The 17,902-nt window shown below is 45.7% G+C and overlaps 1 protein-coding gene and 1 non-coding gene across 3 annotated transcripts; both read left to right on the plus strand.

Annotated features, from left to right (window-relative positions):
- Nucleotides 1–7,263, plus strand: NANP (N-acetylneuraminic acid phosphatase). Of its 2 annotated transcripts, XM_053578757.1 has the most exons (3): nt 1–203; nt 4,149–4,616; nt 6,938–7,263. In XM_053578757.1, exons 1-3 carry the CDS (start codon nt 114–116, stop codon nt 6,998–7,000), a joined length of 621 nt encoding a protein of 206 aa, XP_053434732.1. In that variant the 5' UTR covers nt 1–113; the 3' UTR covers nt 7,001–7,263. The 2 variants fall into 2 exon arrangements, with proteins under 2 accessions (XP_053434732.1, XP_053434731.1); XM_053578756.1 differs by lacking the exon at nt 6,938–7,263 and having other exon boundaries at nt 7–203; nt 4,149–6,074.
- Nucleotides 7,264–17,107: 9,844 nt separating this feature from the next.
- Nucleotides 17,108–17,213, plus strand: LOC128576608 (small nucleolar RNA U13). The gene has a single exon (XR_008377446.1). It is a non-coding gene; the product is annotated as a small nucleolar RNA U13 (small nucleolar RNA).
- The last annotated feature ends 689 nt before the right edge of the window (nt 17,214–17,902 follow it).

Below are 17,902 nucleotides of genomic sequence, written 5' to 3' on the forward strand. Positions count from 1 at the left end.
GTCAGGTGACCTCCCGGCTCCGCCCGCGCCTCGCGGTTCCCCGCCTGCCCTCCGCACGCAGGCGCGGGTGGCGGCTGCGAGGTGGCGGGCTACGCGGGCGGGCTGCGGGCGAGATGGGGCTCAGCCGCGTGCGGGCCGTTTTCTTCGACCTGGACAACACGCTCATCGACACGGCCGGGGCGAGCAGGAGAGGCATGCTGGAGGTAACGGCCCGCGCGCTTTCGCGTCCCCTGGTTCCTCCCCGCGCTCCTCAACCCCAGGAAGCGCCCCGGCAGCTGTCCCAGTGCGGGAAAGGGCGGGAAGCGGGCTCCGGGGACGCGGGCGGTGGGGGGCGCCGGTGCCGCAGACGCCCCGCAGCCGGGCCGGAAGGATGTCCTTGCCGCGGCCACGGTGGCGGCGCTGCCCGCAGCGTAGACGGTGACCCCGGCCGCGGGACGTGCGTGTTCTCGGTGCCCACCGCGGCGCAGGGCCGTCTTCGTGGGCTCGGTGGGTCTCTGAGGAGACTTGGGACGGTGAGCCCCAGGTTTGACCCAGCCAGCGGCACAGCCGTCGGGGCAAGCCTGGACCTGACCCCGCCGCGGAGCGTTCTGAGACCTCCCTCTGGCGTCGCGGCCTCGCCGGGACCCTGGGGACCGTCCCTGGGGCGCTGCGCCCGCTGGGGTCCCTCTCTCGCCCGACCTGCCTGGCGCTTCTCAAGCCCCTGGTCCTCCCCGCTTCCCTTCCTCTGCCTTTAGCCTCATGGAAAAAACGGAGGATTTAGCAGGTTTGGGGAAGAACGCTTTATTTTTTAATTTGTTTATTTATTTATTTATCTCAGTAGATTTGGGCCGTACAAGTGTTTTTTTAACGAATGAATGAATTGTGTAGTGATGAAGTCAGGGCGTTTAGGCTTCCAGTCCCCAGAACAGTGGACGTTGCATCTGTAGGTAATTTTTGATTCCTCACTCCCCAACCCCACCCAGAAAAGCTCCACTTTCAGAAGAAGCTAATCCTTCTGACCCTCCTCTTAAGGCTTCATCGGTTAATTTTCGTCTCCTTGGATCTTCCACCTCTTCATCCTTTTTCCTTTTTGGTGCATTTCACTCCTGCTGCATATTCATATTTGCCCTATGTTTTTTAAATATTAAAAAGAATCTCTTGGACTCGTCTCCCTGACGCTGAGTGTTGCCCCTCTGACAGCGTGATTGTCAGGAGAACGCTGTACCCATTCCCTCCTTGTTCTCCGCCTCCTGTTTATTCATAAGTTCACTGCCGTGTGACTCTTCACTACAAAGAAAGAAACCTGCCAGGTCATTAGGCGCCTCCCACATTGCCGGCATCAGTGGGCATTTTCAGTTTGTCTTTTAACTTCACCCACGTTTCCCACGTTTCTGTCTGGCCTCGGGGCCTCCAGCTGCCAACCATGCACATTCACCTGTGTGCTTGTAGCAAGCCAAACCCAGGGCATCACCCTTAAATCCTTGCTTTGGGGCCCGAATGTCTGCACCATGCTTACATGGGAGTGCATGTCTGAAATCCCAGCTACTCAATAGGCTGAGGTGGGAGAATGGCTTTGAGTCCAGGAGTTCAAGACCAGCCTGAGCAACATAGTAAGACTGGAACAAAAAGATTTCTGCCCTTGTGGGTTTATTTCCTGGTGGGGATGACAGTACACATAATAAATCAAATACGTTTATAGAAAAAATAGTAGGGGGATGTATTGCAATTTTAAATAAGTGGTCAGATTTGGTCTCATTGAGTAGTTAATATCTGAGCACACAATTGAACTTTAAAAATAACAGAAGGGCTGCTTGAATTGCTAGGTAGTCCTCATATTTTTGTGATCATGTGTTTTTAAATTTGTTTTATTTGGAATTTAGCCTTTGATACTCAAAAAAATACTTAAAAGTGGTCAGTCATGGTGGCTCACATGTGTAATCCTAGCACTCTGGGAGGCCAAGGTGGGCAGATCTCTTGCTCTCAGAAGACCAGCCTGAGCAAGAGCAAGGCCTCGTCTCTACTAAAAATAAAAACACCAGCCAGGCGTTGTTATGGGCACCTGTAGTTGCAGCTACTCAAGAGGCTGAGGCAGGGAAGGTCCCTTGAGCCCGAGAGTTTGAGGTTGCTCAGAACTATTAACGCCAGGGCACTCTAGCCTGGGTAACAGAGTGAGACTCTGTGTCGCAAAAAAAAAAAATTGTTGGTGTTACAACGTGTTAGATGTTTCCTAAAACAGCCCTCCAAAAATCTTTTAAAATCAGTTAGCTAAACTCGAGTATTGATGGCATTAAGTTTAGTTCTGGATGCAGGGAGCGGAAAGCAGAATAGTTTCTTTGTTGTGTGTGGTCAGCAAGAGCCTTAAAATAGAATTTTAAAGTAGTGAAGTTTGAGTTTATTATTAGTCTGCAAACTGATACCCTCTCTCTATCAAAGTGGGGTCCCTCTCTTCAGGCCTGCAAGTACCTGGTGGGCTCATTTTACCGGAATTCTTTTAAAACCTGCCTCATCCTGTGTAAAATGACATCATCACACCTCCAAGTTGGAGCCTCCACCCTCATTTCAGTCAAAACTCCCCTTCTTTCAGTGTAGGTGTTCTGAGAGTTTGTAATAACATGCACTAATTCAATGTAAAGGTTATTTCTGTTTGACCTAATAGTAAGTGAATGATAAATTTTTCTCTTAAAGATGCTAATATTGTTTAAATACTACTTATTGTCCTAAGCAAATCTATAATTGCTGTTTGACAAAATGGGAAAGTTAATTCAAGGGATGTAGTAGGAAGAGATTTTGAAGCTTGGGAGCATGGTGCCTGCCTTTACAAACGTGGCCTCTTTAAGGTGAGCTGATCCTGCCCTTCCAGCGCCCAGGAATGTGCTCCTTACTGTGGTGCCAATTGCAGTAACAGGAAGTTGAGTGTGTGTTGGAAGCTCTCCGTTCACTGGTTACAAGCCAGCTCCTCTTGGAGCTCGAGCATTGTGGTCCTGGGTGTTTGTTTCCTTTCTCTCCTTTTCTCCCTTGCTCTCCCCCTTTTTTTTTTTTTTTAAAGAGTTGAGGTCTCACTCTGTCATGCAACCTGGAGTGCAGTGTTGCAGTCACTGCAGCTATGAACTCCTCAAGCAATCCTCCTGCTGGGACTACAGGTGCCCACCGCCTCACTGGGCTCTCACGTCCCCGTCTTTTCACTGTGTAGCTGTAGGGTGCTGAAATGCAGGGTGTCTTGTCAGTCATAGTTTAAGACTCACTCAGCTGATGTTGCTAGAAAAAATGGGGACATAACTCTGGAGCTCAAAACAACTTGATTTATTAATTGAAATTTAGCTTTATGAGAAAAATGAGATTTAGCTTTATGGAGCAAAAATTTTCAGTATTTTGCATCCCCCTAAAATTCTTAGGGCTGGTATATTTTTAAACTGCAGGAAGAAGAAGGTGTATGTTTCTCTCTTTCACTTTCACAGTGGTGAGTTTATGGTATGAGTAGCCAACCACTGGAGGTGACACATTTGTCCTTGTTTGGCTACTGTGCTAGTCCCGCCTGTGAGACGGCGTTGCCGGGCATGGTGGACTTCCTCACGCTCACTAAGACAGGGACTTTATGTGTAGGCAATTGTTAGGGAGGTGATCCTAGAAAGCCCTGTGGGCAGGGAGTAAAACAGACGGGGAAGGAGCCCAGTGCAGGGTGTGGTCAGGAGCAGGATACTGGGGCTAGGGTGCAGGGGTCTCTAGGAGACAATACAGAATGAGGTGCAGTTGTCCTTTCTAAAGGGCAAGAAAGCTATGATATTCAAAATGTGAACCGGATTTAGTAGATGAGAAAAGGTTCGGTGAACTAGTGTTATTTTTTTCTGGGAAGAATAGTGAGTAATGGTAGTTAGAAATTTAAAGTGTCTTATTAACACACGTTTTCCTGTCTTCATAACCAGAATAAAACATGTTGGACTTTACCAAATGAAGAATTGATATTGGCTATGTATGAACAATCTTCTTAGAATAGAATGTGAATGAATTACCTAGAGAGATTCTTTGAACACCAGAAATGCTGTGGAGAAGGGAGCTGCTTTGAGCAGAGGAGTGGAGCTGAAATCTCTCAGCCACCTGTAGGATGACAACTTTCTAGGACATGACTGTTAAAGACATGCAGTGTGTTAATGGAGTTATTTTTCTTTTTCTAGGTGATAAAGCTCTTACAGTCAAAATATCATTATAAAGAAGAGGCTGAAATCATCTGTGATAAAGTTCAAGTTAAACTCAGCAAGGAGTGTTTTCATCCTTACAGCATGTGCATTACTGATCTGAGGACTGCACACTGGGAAGAAGCAATCCAGGAAACAAAAGGTGGTGCAGCCAACAGGAAACTGGCTGAAGAGTGTTACTTGCTGTGGAAATCTACACGCCTGCAGCACATGACACTGGCAGAGGATGTCAGAGCTATGCTCACTGAACTCCGGAAGGAGGTCCGCCTGCTGCTCCTGACAAATGGGGACAGACAGACCCAGAGGGAGAAGATCGAAGCTTGTGCCTGTCAGTCCTATTTCGACGCGGTTGTCATAGGTGGAGAGCAGAGAGAGGAGAAGCCAGCACCGTCCATATTTTACTACTGCTGCAGCCTCCTTGGAGTACAGCCTGGGGACTGCGTGATGGTTGGTGACACTTTAGAAACCGATATACAAGGAGGCCTCAATGCAGGGCTCAAAGCAACGGTCTGGATCAACAAAAATGGAATAGTGCCACTGAAGTCCTCCCCTGTTCCACATTACATAGTTTCTTCTGTGCTAGAGTTACCTGCCCTTTTACAAAGTATAGACCGCAAAGTCAGTATATCTGCTTAAATCACGTGGAAGGGCCTAATTACAAATGTTAGCGTCGACTTGCAGAGTTTGAACTAAGAAAGGTTAGGGCATTCCACTTACTATGGTCCAATTTTAAGAATAATTTTACCTATGCCAGTATTCGGAAGGTCCTCCCGACACTGTGGCTTTTGCGTATTGATAGCCAACCATTGACTGGTATTTATATCTGAAAATTCAGATTCCACAATACAAGTCAGTAACATAGCCCAGAAAACTTGAAGAAATATCGTTAGTCTGTGACTAGAGATTTTTAAAAATTCTTTCACTGACCTTTTAGTATCTTGGCTTGGTCATACCAAGCAGGATAGCTTACATGTGGATGCACAAATATTAAGTTTTGTGTTCTGATTGAAAAATAGCTATTTTTTAAAAAAATAGATATTCTAAAATATAAGAGATCTCTCAGAGCAATCGGATCTAGTTAATGTGAAATAAGTACTAAGTCATGCAGATCAGAGCATTTCATAGTAAAAATATTTTGCATGTTTTCTTTTTTAAACTATATTTTTGCCGATTTTGGATGTTTACTTCCTTTTCTATTAGGAATCTGATTTTTCTGCATGACCTTTTTTGGGGGTGGGGCAGTTTTTTCTGTGGTGTAGACATGACAGATAGTCTTCCAGTAAAGCTGCTAAAACCAGCCCATGGTGCTCCTTCACCGTGACATATCGTGCCTTCCCAGAGTGAGCATGCGGCTGGAGCCCCTTGCAGCCTCCTCCTTATGGAAATACTCTCCCTGCCTTCTCTCAGGCACAAATGAGGTTGAGGGAACTCGACTGTCTTGCTGGGTACAAGTATGAGCCACATAGCACCAAAAGTCATTCTGCTGCTGTGGATCCGCAGGAGGACGGTTGCCTCAGTGTGGCCTGCCCACGCAGCCTGTTCTCTGCTGGCAGAATAGTCTACCCATATGACAGACCTAATAGAAAATCAGCTTTTGCTATAAGCCATTTCCAGGGTGCCATTTTAGTACTTGAGTAACTCTTGTTGGAGTTACCATCTGCCTTAAATCTTTTTTGCACGTTTTTAGAAATAGATTACTGTTCCACATATTTCTGTATCTGATTCAGGGTTCACTTGGAGCTTGGTAAGTCTCCATAGCAAGGCATCATCTGGCGACCAGAAAAGCTTCCCTAGACGGTTAGGCTACACAGTCGGAGGAGTGTACTAACCTAACTTGGAATAAGATCATTAAGGGATAAAGTAGTTATTAAAGTGGCTAATAAAGGAAACATGATTTGAGGGTTTCAGGAGGGTTTAAAAAAAAAAAAACTAGTAAAAGAAACTGCTAATGTGAAATGTTGACTGTAAATTAAGATTATATATACAGCTATGTCTTCAAGACTGATACTCAGATTCAAATTCTAGATTGTACCATCTGTGAGCCTATTTCTTTAGATAGTTGTTTTCTGTCTACTACCAAGAAACAAGATTCTCTGCCTTGTGCAAATGCCCTTTTGTGTTTACTGCTTATTCTTGATTTTTAAAAATGTGATTGTGCCCTTGACTGTCTCAGGGTGCTGTCAGTATAAAAGTGAACATTTGTGAACAGGATGTGTTCATAATTCCAGGTACATGCCCGTATTTATACCTTGATTATCTTTTCACTATTTAAAACTTAAGTTGGAGGGTTTTGCCCAACATAGTCATGATCTCTAGTAGGTTGACTGGTGTGCGATGCTGAGGGCAGGTCCTTTTCACTGTCCACGGGATGGGTGTAGGCAGCATCACATTCACTGTGCTCATTGGCGAGGGTCCCTGCTCCTACGTCATGGTGGCAAATCTTAACAAGACACCTCCTAGCTATGAAGTGAGCAGGTCAGCAAAAATTTTATCTAGGAGGAAAAATGGAATCACCGACTTTCCTTGTCTTCACAGTGTGTATTCTACATAGCACAGAAATGCAATATTACATTCCATCTGCACCCTTCCTCAGGGAAGGACTTCATGGTTTTCTACCTTCTGAGTGGAATGTTACAGAAGATATTGTAAAATATTGGAATAAACCTATAATATTAATATTTCTTGTCTTAGAATAAATTCCTGAAAATAAAAAATGTTATAACAGTGATATTTATCATCTTTATTTTTTTTTTTAACTTTCTCCCTAGTGGCATGCTGATAAGAACCTGCCAGAGCCTCTCCCTAACACTGCACCACAGGGCGTGTTCTGAATGCGTGTACACGTCCACCCACGGGGCACAAACATCTTGGATCGGGGAATGCCCCCGACCCAGTGGGTGCTGAGTAAATACTGCAGGGAGACAGGATTTACAGTTACAGAAGTACTTGGTTTACCTGTTGCAACCTATAGTAAGAAACATTTTATATCATAACCCTGTAAACACATTTGTAATGAATATTGATACATGTGCATTAAATAGTTTTATATATTTAAGTTTCATAAAACTTATCCTCACTATGTCTGATGCTCAAATCTTTTTAATTCTTTTTTAAATTAGAATATACATTAGTTCATTTTTGAACAGTTACTATTTGCAGTACACAAATCACAAAAATAAAAGCGTGAGTGGTAAAAAGACTCCTTATCTTTTTCCCAGGGAACCACAACCCACCCGACCTGAAGGTGGCTGCACATAGGTGTTTGTGAGGCTAGATAGAATTCCTAAAACTCTGGCAGATTATTTTCTCTTTTCAGTTTTAGGAAATAATGTTCTTGCTATGATAATGCTTAGAAGAGAGTCGTGATGCTTTTGTTTAAGCCATCTGTGTTTAGCATGACATCGCAGGTCTCAGCCATACACGAGATCCCTGTGGCTCTCCACAGTCAAAGTGACAGTTTGACGTGCCTGTCAATTCACTGCAAGGGGAAGCTTGGTACAGCTGTGGAGCCCAGGTAGTTGCCTTCTCAGCTGTGCAGAGCACCGACCTGCTCGCTCCTTTTGCCTCCGACTGCAGATTTCCCGTTCTCTGTGTCCTGTGTACTCCTTTTTTGGTTGGTTCCTTCTTTTGTGGCATTCGTCATTGATTATGTTCCCTGTACATGTGTTGAGAAGCAAAAGATACTCTCAAGTTTTTTGAGATCTTATGTGACTAAAAATGTCTTTATTCCCTTCCCCCGTCATTGACAGTTAACAGTTTGTATTGGATTTCATTTCCAATCAGAATTTTAATGGTGTAAGCCTGTGTGTGTAACCAGTTCCTTTTCCTCCCATGGTCCATGGTGATGTATCGTGGTGGCTGTTTCCATCCTATGTGCTTGACACTCCAAACACTTTCATCAGAATCTTTGGTGTTTTAGACCTCACTGATAATTGCCTCCCATTTTGTTTTGTTTTTCTTCTTATTTCTCTTTCTGGAACTCCTGCTGTGCAGTTAGATGTCCTCTGCTGACCTTCTGCTGTGCAGTTAGATGTCCTCTGCTGACCTTTGTGTGTTTTGTCTCTTCTGTCATGTTTTTCCATCTCTTTAATTGTGTTTCTTCTACTTTGTCTTCCAATCCTTCTATTGATTTTTTTCTGACTGCTATCATTTTTTAATTCACGAGATTTTTTTTAATGTTCTAAAGATTCCTTTTTAATTTAACATGTTTTTCTTTTATGAGTGGAATAGCATCTCTCTCTCTCTCTCTCTCTCTCTATATATATATATATATATATTTTTTTTTTTTTTTTTTTTCTGGTAGGGACAGAGTCTCACTTCCTTGCCCTTGGTAGAGTGCCGTGGCATCACACAGCTCACAGCCCTCCAACTCCTGGGCTTTGGCAGTTCTCTTGTCTCTGCCTCCCAACTAGCCGGGACTACAGGTGCCCACCACAATGCCCCGCTATTTTTTGTTGCAGTTTGGCTGGGTTCGAACCTGCCCCCTTTGGTATATGGGGCCAGTGCCCTACCCACAGGTGCCGCCCCTGTCAAAATATTTTTAAAGCTGAGCATGGTGGCTCACACCTATAATCCCAGCACTCTGGGAGGCCAAGGCAGGAATATCCCTTGAGCTTGGGAGTTTGAGATTAGCCTGAGCAAGAGGTAGACCTAGTCTCTACTAAAAATAGAAAAACTAGCCAAGTGTGTTGGCAGGTGCCTATAGTTCCAGCTACTTGGAGGCTGAGGCAGAAGGATCCCTTGAATCCAGGAACTTGAGGTTGCTGTGAGCTAGGCTGACAATACTGCACTCTAGCCCATGGAAGAGAGAAACTCCTTTAAAAAAAAAAATTTTATGTTTTTGAAGAATACATTATTTCTTCCCAGTTTCTCTTGCTGTTTACTTGTATGTTCCTATTAGATGCTTTCCCCAAATGCCCTTAACCCTTGGTTATTCATGATTAGGCAGGGACAGATGAAAATGCTAATGGGAAGCTCTGCACGAGAGGGTGGACCTTGAACTCAGAGGTTCCTTTACTATGGAATATCTGGGTGGGCTGTTAGTTGAGGGCCCCCTGAGGTCAGTGTGTGAAGGTCTTTCCTCTTGGTTTGTCTGGTTTCCTAGAGAAAAGTCTCCCAGACTGGAGAGGAGAGGTCTAACATCAGCATGCAGGAGCTGGGTGGTGGCGGCATGCAGATGGCCACCTAGTCTGTGGTACCTGAGCCTCACTAAGCCTGCGATTCTCTACTCTGAAGTCCCTCTATCTTACGTCCTCAAGAAGCATCCCTGTGTCTGCTGAATGAGGAGATGACATTGCAGTGGAGGCAGGGATCCATTGTACCGTGAGCACCTTTTAACCCAGCCTGTCGCGTTCAGGGTGGTGGCTCAGTGCCCGCGTCTTCAGCAGTGCCTGCCTTGTAGCGCGTCCCTGCTCAACTCTCCCCACTGCTGGTGTAGACGCAGCTTTGTCTGGGTCTGCTGAATCCTTTGCCACTCGTCCATGTACTTTCCAGCTTCCAAAACTTTGTTGTAGGGCGGTGCCTGTGGCTCAGTGAGTAAGGCCCTGGCCCCCTATCCCGTGGGTGGCAGGTTCAAACCCAGCCCCGGCCGAACTGCAACAAAAAATAGCCAGGGGTTGTAGCGGGTGCCTGTAGTCCCAGCTACTCAGGAGGCTGAGGCAAGAGAATCACCTAAGCCCAAGAGCTGGAGCTTGCTGTGAACTGTGTGACGCCCCCGCACTCTACTGAGGACAACAGAGTGAGACTCTGTCTCTAAAAAAGTTAAAAAAAAAAAAAAAAAACTTTGTTGTAGCTAGTGCCTTCCTTCTTGGTCATCATGAGTCTGTGTGTATTTGTCCATTTAAATTCCTTTACTGCAGTTTTAGTTGAGTTTGGCGTAGAAGCTATCAGCTGATGTATACTTCAGCTGCCTCCTTGATAGGGAAACTTTCCTGTTTGTTTATTCCATGTGGGTTAAGACCAACAAAACTGATCGTGTCCCCGCAGTCACTACGTACAACTTCAGAGGTGCTCATTTGAGGTGGAAATTTACAACATGCCTGTAGCTTATTTTTCTTGTAATTTGTTTTGAATTTTCCAACTTTCTGTTACCTCTGTGTTCTTGTTTATGTTACTCTTGGCTCAGGTCTCATGATGTGGGTCTCCGTATGGTCCTGCATTCCTGCGTTTTCAGCATTGAATGGGTGTTTATTTTGATTGACACATTTGCACAGTCTGATCAACATTGGCAACTATGGTGCTATAATCAATTCTTAGATTATTCTTTCTTAGATTTCTTTATATAGATTTATATTTTTGTTTCTATTTTTTTAGACTTACACTTTTAAAAAGTTAACTTACTCCTAGCAGTAGGACTAAAATTTAATCAGAATAAGCTGTATTTTTTTTAAACCAGACTTCACGTGTGATATACAATAATACTTCCACTGGATCTGGATTTCTTGGGAGAAGTCATTGTGGTTTTTTTCTGATAAGTCAACCTGATAAAATCAACCTGAAAAAGTCATGGAAGTCATAGATGCTAACTCAATACTCTAAATAGTCCTATTTAAAATCATAGTTTTTAATTTTTTTTTTTTTTTTTTTTTTGAGGTAGAATCTGTTCTTGCTCTGTCTCCCAGGCTGGAGTGCAGTGGCACAATCACAGCTCACTACAGCTTCACACTCGTGGGCTCAAATGATCCCCCTGTCTCAGCCTAGCTGGTTCTACAGGCACACACCCTCGCACCTGGCTTTTGGTTAATTTTTTTGTAGAGATGAGGTCCACAAGCTGATCTTGAACTCCTGGTCTCAACTAATCCTCCCACCTCAGCCTCCCAGTGTGCAGGGATGACAGACGTGAGCACCCAGCCAGGAGTGTAAGTCCTTAAATCCCCGTGATCGTCTCCTTGGGGCTTAGCACAGACTGGCCAGTGTAAACCCCAGGTATGTGTCCTCAGCCTGTTTGGCATCTCAGCTCCAATGTTGCGTAGCCACTACCAGCCTGACTGGTCCCAACCTAGCTGGATTTCTTACCAGCTGTCGTCCTGTGGTCTCCACATCATACCCCAACAGCAGGACTTTGTTTTGTTCACAGCTGTCTCCCACACTGGGAATGATTCTGGCCTGTGGTAGGTGCTCAATATTTGTTGGATGAAGGAGTGATTGATAATTTAAAAAAATTCTTACATCCCTTCCACAAAGGGTCCCTCATCAACTAGTTGGTTTTTCTTAAAACTTTACTTTTTCTCCATTTCATATGTTGAATTGACCTTTACACAATTACCAGGGAAAATATGCAAAATTCTGTTTTGAGGAATATGATCATGACACAAGTTCACTTCCCATAATGGGCCTATTTCCAGGTACCAGCTAATAACCTGAACCACCTGTTCTGCTAATATACAAATGACAGTTCACAGAATAGTCACAGAGCTCCATTTATTTGACAGATGTTTTTCATGAAGAAAATCTTGACTGCATTTACAGACTCCAGCAGTGACGATCCTTCTGATGGAAAATATTCTTAATACATTTAAGTGTGCCTTTATTTGGAAGGGCTGATTTAAAAAGTGGATGCTGTGGGCTGTTTCCTGAGTACAGCACTGAAGGCATCAGCACACGAAGCAGGAGGGGACAAGTAGCTGGAGTCAGCTGAAGAGGGGAGTAGGGAGCAGTAGAAAATCCACTGTTGTTTCACTAATTATTGCTGAGAAGAACAGTGGATTAAAACAATTATGTATTTGCAGTATCAGCTGGGGTACTAATTTGGAAGAACTACAGTGGCCTCACAGGGCTGGCAAGTCCCACAGGCTGTCAGCCTGGACCATTGCCCAGGATGGCTGGAACAACCTGACCGCTTCGCATGCAGCAGGGTTCCAGGAAGCGCCACTCGAGGAGGCAGCCCCAATGTATAAATGCTTCCAAGCCTAGTTTGCATCATGCTTTCTAATTTATTATCTGCAAGAGCTAGTCAAATAAGATAAATTATTATACCTGTGAGTGGGGTAGGTACTGCTTCAGCCACATAACTGGACAGGGAACAGTTCCAAAAGAGGAAGGAAGGAAGGGAAGAAGGGAAATGTTCCCTCAAGTGAGGTAGCAAGGTGGATTCTGGTACATACTGAGATATCCCTTTATTTATATTTCTGTTCTTATTTACAATAAGGAAATGAACCACTGATCTCATTTTCTTGGCAAACAGACCAGCTGCTGTATTTGGTGTACTCAACCACTAGCTCTACAGTTCAGTTACTTAATTTTATACCAGTGATGTTTATCTGAGTCACTGGCACTTTGAGAAGTCTAAGAAAAGTAATTGGCCTTCTTCCTCCAAAATTTATTCACATACTCAAAAGATTCACATATTATTTCAGGAGCCCACAGAACCCCTGCTCCCCACAAGTCCATCATAGACCCCTCTGTAATAAAGCCCAGTTTATTCATTGATGTCTATCTCCCTTGTTACACTTGGCAGGTTTTTAATAATTAGGGATGTCTATTTCATCATATTGCACATCTCCCAAGCTTGAAATCTGTGCTTGAAAACATAATAAAGTAAATAAAATTACAGGTAATAAAATACACTTTGGAAACCACACAGACAGTGCTTACTGAGTGTGTAGCAGATGCCAGTAAAGTAAGACACTGACACTGCACCTCTAAACAGCTCCATTATTACGCTCAGCTCCCAGGAATGGCCAGTTTGGGGGATTCTGTGGTTTGGCTTCTCCCTCTGGGACCATCAGCAACATGAAACCAAACACAGCTGTGGTGGGTCTGCGTGGTGCAGACTGGGACTGCGTGGTGCAGACTGGGACTGCTGTCAGTGGGAGCATTTTTATTGATTAAAAATGTTAATTTTGGGGCGGCACCTGTGGCTCAATGGGTAAAGCGCCGGCCCCATATACCAAGGGTGGCGGGTTCAAACCCGGCCCTGGCCGAACTACAACAAAAAAATAGCCGGGTGTTGTGGCAGGCACCTGTAGTCCCAGCTACTTGGGAGGCTGAGGCAAGAGAATCGCTTAAGCCCAGGAGTTGGAGGTTGCTGTGAGCTGTGTGAGGCCATGGCACTCTACCGAGGGCCATAAAGTGAAACTCTGTCTCTACAAAAAAAAAAAAAAAATGTTAATTTTCATGGCTGGGCGTCCATAGCTCAGTGGTTAGGGTGCCAGCCACGTACACCGAGGCAGGCGGTTCAAAACTGCCCAGACTTGATAAACATTGACAACAACAAAAAACAGCCAGGAATGTGGTGGGCGCCTGTCGTTCCAGCTACTCGGGAAGCTGAAGCAAGAGAATCACTTAAGCCCAGGAGTTGGAGGTTGCTGTGAGCTGGGACACCACAGTACTCTACTGAGGGCGACATAGTGAGCCTCTGTCTCAAAATAAATAAAAATGTTCATTTTCTAAGGATCTTTACAACTTTTCTGACACTTTTTCTGTGCAAATGGGAAAACCAAAGCCCCACTTGATAAAATTGTTCCCTGTGCTCGCATGTGGAGCACCCGGCAGCTACGGAAACCAGAAAACAACTTTTCAGGAAACATGACGGTAACCAGGCTGCTGGTGACACCAGGGTTTAATTTCAATGAACTTTTCTATCACATGCTGTTCCTCTTACCTCTACTCAGTGAGACATGTTCTTCCTGCCAAGGGATGGAGCCTACATGAAAATGCCAGCCTTTTTTGCTCATTCCCAGGAAATAGTCCTGTGGTCACTTCACGTCATAAGCACGTCTTGACTGAGAAGCGTGAAGGGTCTAGCCCAAGGGACCATCCACTTGAATCTTTGTTCAAGGGTAGGACCACCAGTGGGGTAGGGTCCTTGCCTGTCCTCACACAAGATTGCTCACTGGGGCCTCCCTATGGGGATGAAGGTGGTGGCTTCTTTCTCCCATGCTCACCTCATAAGTTCGGGGAGAGCTGGGAGGGTGGGCAGGGGAGTTCTCACCTGGCTGGGGCCTGTGCCTGTCCTGAGTTAGTTCCACAGCCTCCAGGCCAAACTGCCTGTCTGGTGGGCACCTTTGTGGAGTGTTTAAAGGTCCTGCTGGGGCAGGTACAGTGGCTGTAATTACACCTGTAATCCTCGGCCAAGGCAGGAGGCTCACAAGCCCTGAAGTTCTAGACCAGCCTGGGCAACATAGCGGGAATCTGTCCATAAACATTTTTAAATGTGCTTATTTTTTTTTTTTTTGAGACAATCTCACTGTGTTGCCCATGGTACAGTGCTGTGGCATCACAGCTCACAGCAACCTCAAACTGTTGAGCTCAAGGCTGAGCTCTTGCCTCAGCCTCCCTAGTAGCTGGGACTACAGGCGCTGGCCTCAATGCATAGCTATTTTTAGAGACAGGGTCTCACTCTTATTTAGGCTGTTCTCCAACTCCTGAGCTCAAGCAATCCCCCCACCTCAGCCTCCCAGAGAGGAAAATGTAATTACTTTGTTTAAAAAGGTCTTTGCTGGTCCTCTCCACCTTCAGCTGAGTTTGCTCCTCTTCTCGAAGGGGGCTGTCTTCCAGCCCTGGGGCTTGGGCAGGCTGCTCAGTAGTGGGGCCCCCATCGTCCTGGGAAGGACTTGCAGCAGCTCCAGGGCAGCATCTCCCCCATGTCCCAGCCCGTCAAGATGGGAGTTGAGTGGCATCCCACCTGTACCCTCCACTGGTCCTTATGCCCCTTGAACGCCCATGGAAATACTTTCGACCTGCTCTCAGTTTCACCACTGGGCCCCACTCTCAAGGCTTGTGGCGAAGGATGTAGTTCTGTGACATCGCAAAGGAAGGGGGGACCCTCAGGTTGCAGTAGCTCTCTCCAAAGAGATCCTTTCAATTCCTGCAGTGGGTGCGTAGACGGGGGTCACGGCCGCGGTGGGCTGTGTGCGGTGGGTGTGTAGACAGGCACCGGCCACTTACACCGAGGAGGCTGGCAGTTCATACCTGGCCTGGGCCAGCCAATGACAACTGCAACAAAAAAATAGCCGGGCATTGTGGCGGGCGCCTATAGTCCCAGCTACTTGGAAGGCTGAGGCAGGAGAATCGTTTAAGCCCAAGAGCTGGAGGTTGCTGTGAGCTGTGACACCTTGGCACTCTACCAAGGGCGACAAAGTGAGACCCTGTCTCTAAAAATAAAAAAAAATTGAGGAAGAAGCAAGGGGGTGTGGGCATGAAGCCAGGGTGCTGGACTTAAGTGAACTCCTGTTTAGTTTAATGGGGAGACAGGCTGGTCAATGACGATGGGTAGGTAGATAGATTAGATAGATGGAGAGATAGACAGAAATTTATAGATACATGTCTATCCATGTCATCATATATGTTTATTTCCTGAATCTGTGCCCTGAGGGCCCCGGAAGCAGTAGCACCCCCAGTTGCAATGAACACACTCTCACTCAGATTGTGGTTTCTAAATACAGTTCTCCAATAAAGGAATCAAGGCTCCTTGGGGACCTGGCTGTGTACTAGGGCAGAGGCAGGGGACTGTGTGGTGAGCCTGGAACGTGGTGTGTTGCCAAGAAGTGCTCCAAGAGCAAAAGGACTCGGGCATGCCAGGGGACACAGGGGCCAGTCCAGAGCACCAATGGCCAAAGCTAGGACAATTTGGGCAATGAAAGAAATAACATAGCATTAGATCATTACTGAGAGTGTAAAGTAAATATACAGGAGTCCATACTGAAATGGATGAATGACTGAATAATAAAACAGAGGACAAGAGACAGATCTTCCTTACAAAGAACTCTAAATAACATCTGTAGATACTGGTGGAATTTAACCCTCCCCTTCTTGAATGTGGGCTGGGCTTAGTAACTTGCTCCCAAAGGAGAGTCTAGAGAGGGAAAATGAAAACTTAGTAGTGGAGAAACCTGGCAGGCAAGATGTGAACAAAGTGACCAAGAGTAACATCACCAACAACGTCCCTCAGTCTGATAGGATGTATGAAGGGATGACAAGGGCCCATCACCTCCAGTGTGTTCTTAAAAACCTGCAGCGTGGGGCAGCGCCTGTGGCTCAGTGAGTAGGGCGCCGGCCCCATATGCCGAGGGTGGCGGGTTCAGACCCAGCCCCGGCCAAACTGCAACCAAAAAATAGCCGGGCGTTGTGGCGGGCGCCTGTAGTCCCAGCTGCTCGGGAGGCTGAGGCAAGAGAATCGCTTAAGCCCAGGAGTTGGAGGTTGCTGTGAGCCGTGTGACGCCACGGCACTCTACCGAGGGCAATAAAGTGAAACTCTGTCTCTACAAAAAAAAAAAAAACAAACAAACAAAAAAAAAAAACCTGCAGCGTGAATCTAATCATGAGAAAACATCAAACAAGCCCACACTGAGGGACCTGCTGTGAGATGCCTGCCCAGTGCTCCTCACCCCGTCAAGACCATGAAAAACAAGGGACATCTAACTGTCACAGACCACAGGAGACTACAGGGACACGCTGAGTAAATGCCAGGGGGGGTCCAGAAAACACTGGTGAAATCCAGCTGAAGTCTGGAGTTAGGCTAATGTCATAGTTGTGCCATTAATTTCCTGACTCTGATCATTATACTGTGGTTACGCAAGGTCTTAACATTAAGGAAAAGTGGGAAGGGGTATATGGTAACTCTCTGTTGATCTTGCAACTACCCTATTCATCTAGAAGTATGCCAAAACAAAACCTACTGAAAGGAAAAGAGTGCCAGGCACAATGGCTCATGCCTATAATCCTAGCACTCTGGGAGGCTGAGACAGAAGGATTGCTTAAGCCCAGGAGTTCAAGACCAGCCTGAGCAAGAGTGAGACCCCGTCTCTACTTAAAAAATAGAAAAACTAGCTGGGCATCATGTTGGGCACCTGTAGTCCAAGTTACGTAGGAGGCCATCACAGGAGGATCAATTGAGCCCTGGAGTTTGAGGTTGCTGTGAGCTGTGAAGACACCATTGCACTCTAGCCTGGGTGACAGAATAAGACCCTGTCTAAAAAACAAAACAAAACCAAAAGTAGATCCATTGTAGTTCATAAACATAATGATTGGGTTTTCACGCTCCTATATGAAATGTGCCTCCCTCAAAATTTGTAAAGATGATGTCAGCATATCACCAGTCTGACATAAAAATAAAAACAAACAAACAAATGCAGTATCTTGTGGTCATTTGTCAAAGCGCAGCATCCAGGGTGATGGGCATTTCTCAGCTCCCCGTATCACACTGGAATTCACATAATGGGCTATCAAAGAAAAATCAGACTGTCTATATCATAGAGAAAAACTACACTTCTCTACCCTACATTAATTGAAACCATTGTCAGAAACAAAATCAACAATATAATTCAATAAAGTAAGGAAGCCTCGCTGTCTACAAGGCTTTTAACCAGGTGTTGTGGGAGTGTAAAAGCATAAAACTCGCTGTTCCTGACTGTGGGACTCAAACAAGTAGGTCCTCCTGGTAGAACTCTAGATAGTGACACTGGACTTAACACATCAGGACACCAGAATGAATGGCCCAAGTAGACCAGAACAGGCTGACTTACTCAGGGGCTGGGGCATGTTGCAGGGGCATGTTGCAGGGACCACGGGGTCTTCTCAGAAGAGGACAAAGTTGAGCACAGCCTTAATGAGTGGATAGGCGCAAGTGGATGCAAAGGAGACCTGCAGGCCGGAGGACCAGGGAGTTCCCAGGAGTCAGGACATGCACGATTATCCAGCGACAGGAGTTGGAACAGTGGGCTGAGATGTCCGTAAAGGATGCTGGACAGCAGTTGGTGAATCTGGATTCCTCCGTCCAGCAAATGTGGAGTTAT

This window comes from Nycticebus coucang, chromosome 24 (assembly GCF_027406575.1).
Source record: "Nycticebus coucang isolate mNycCou1 chromosome 24, mNycCou1.pri, whole genome shotgun sequence".
Classification (NCBI taxonomy): Eukaryota; Metazoa; Chordata; class Mammalia; order Primates; family Lorisidae; genus Nycticebus; species Nycticebus coucang.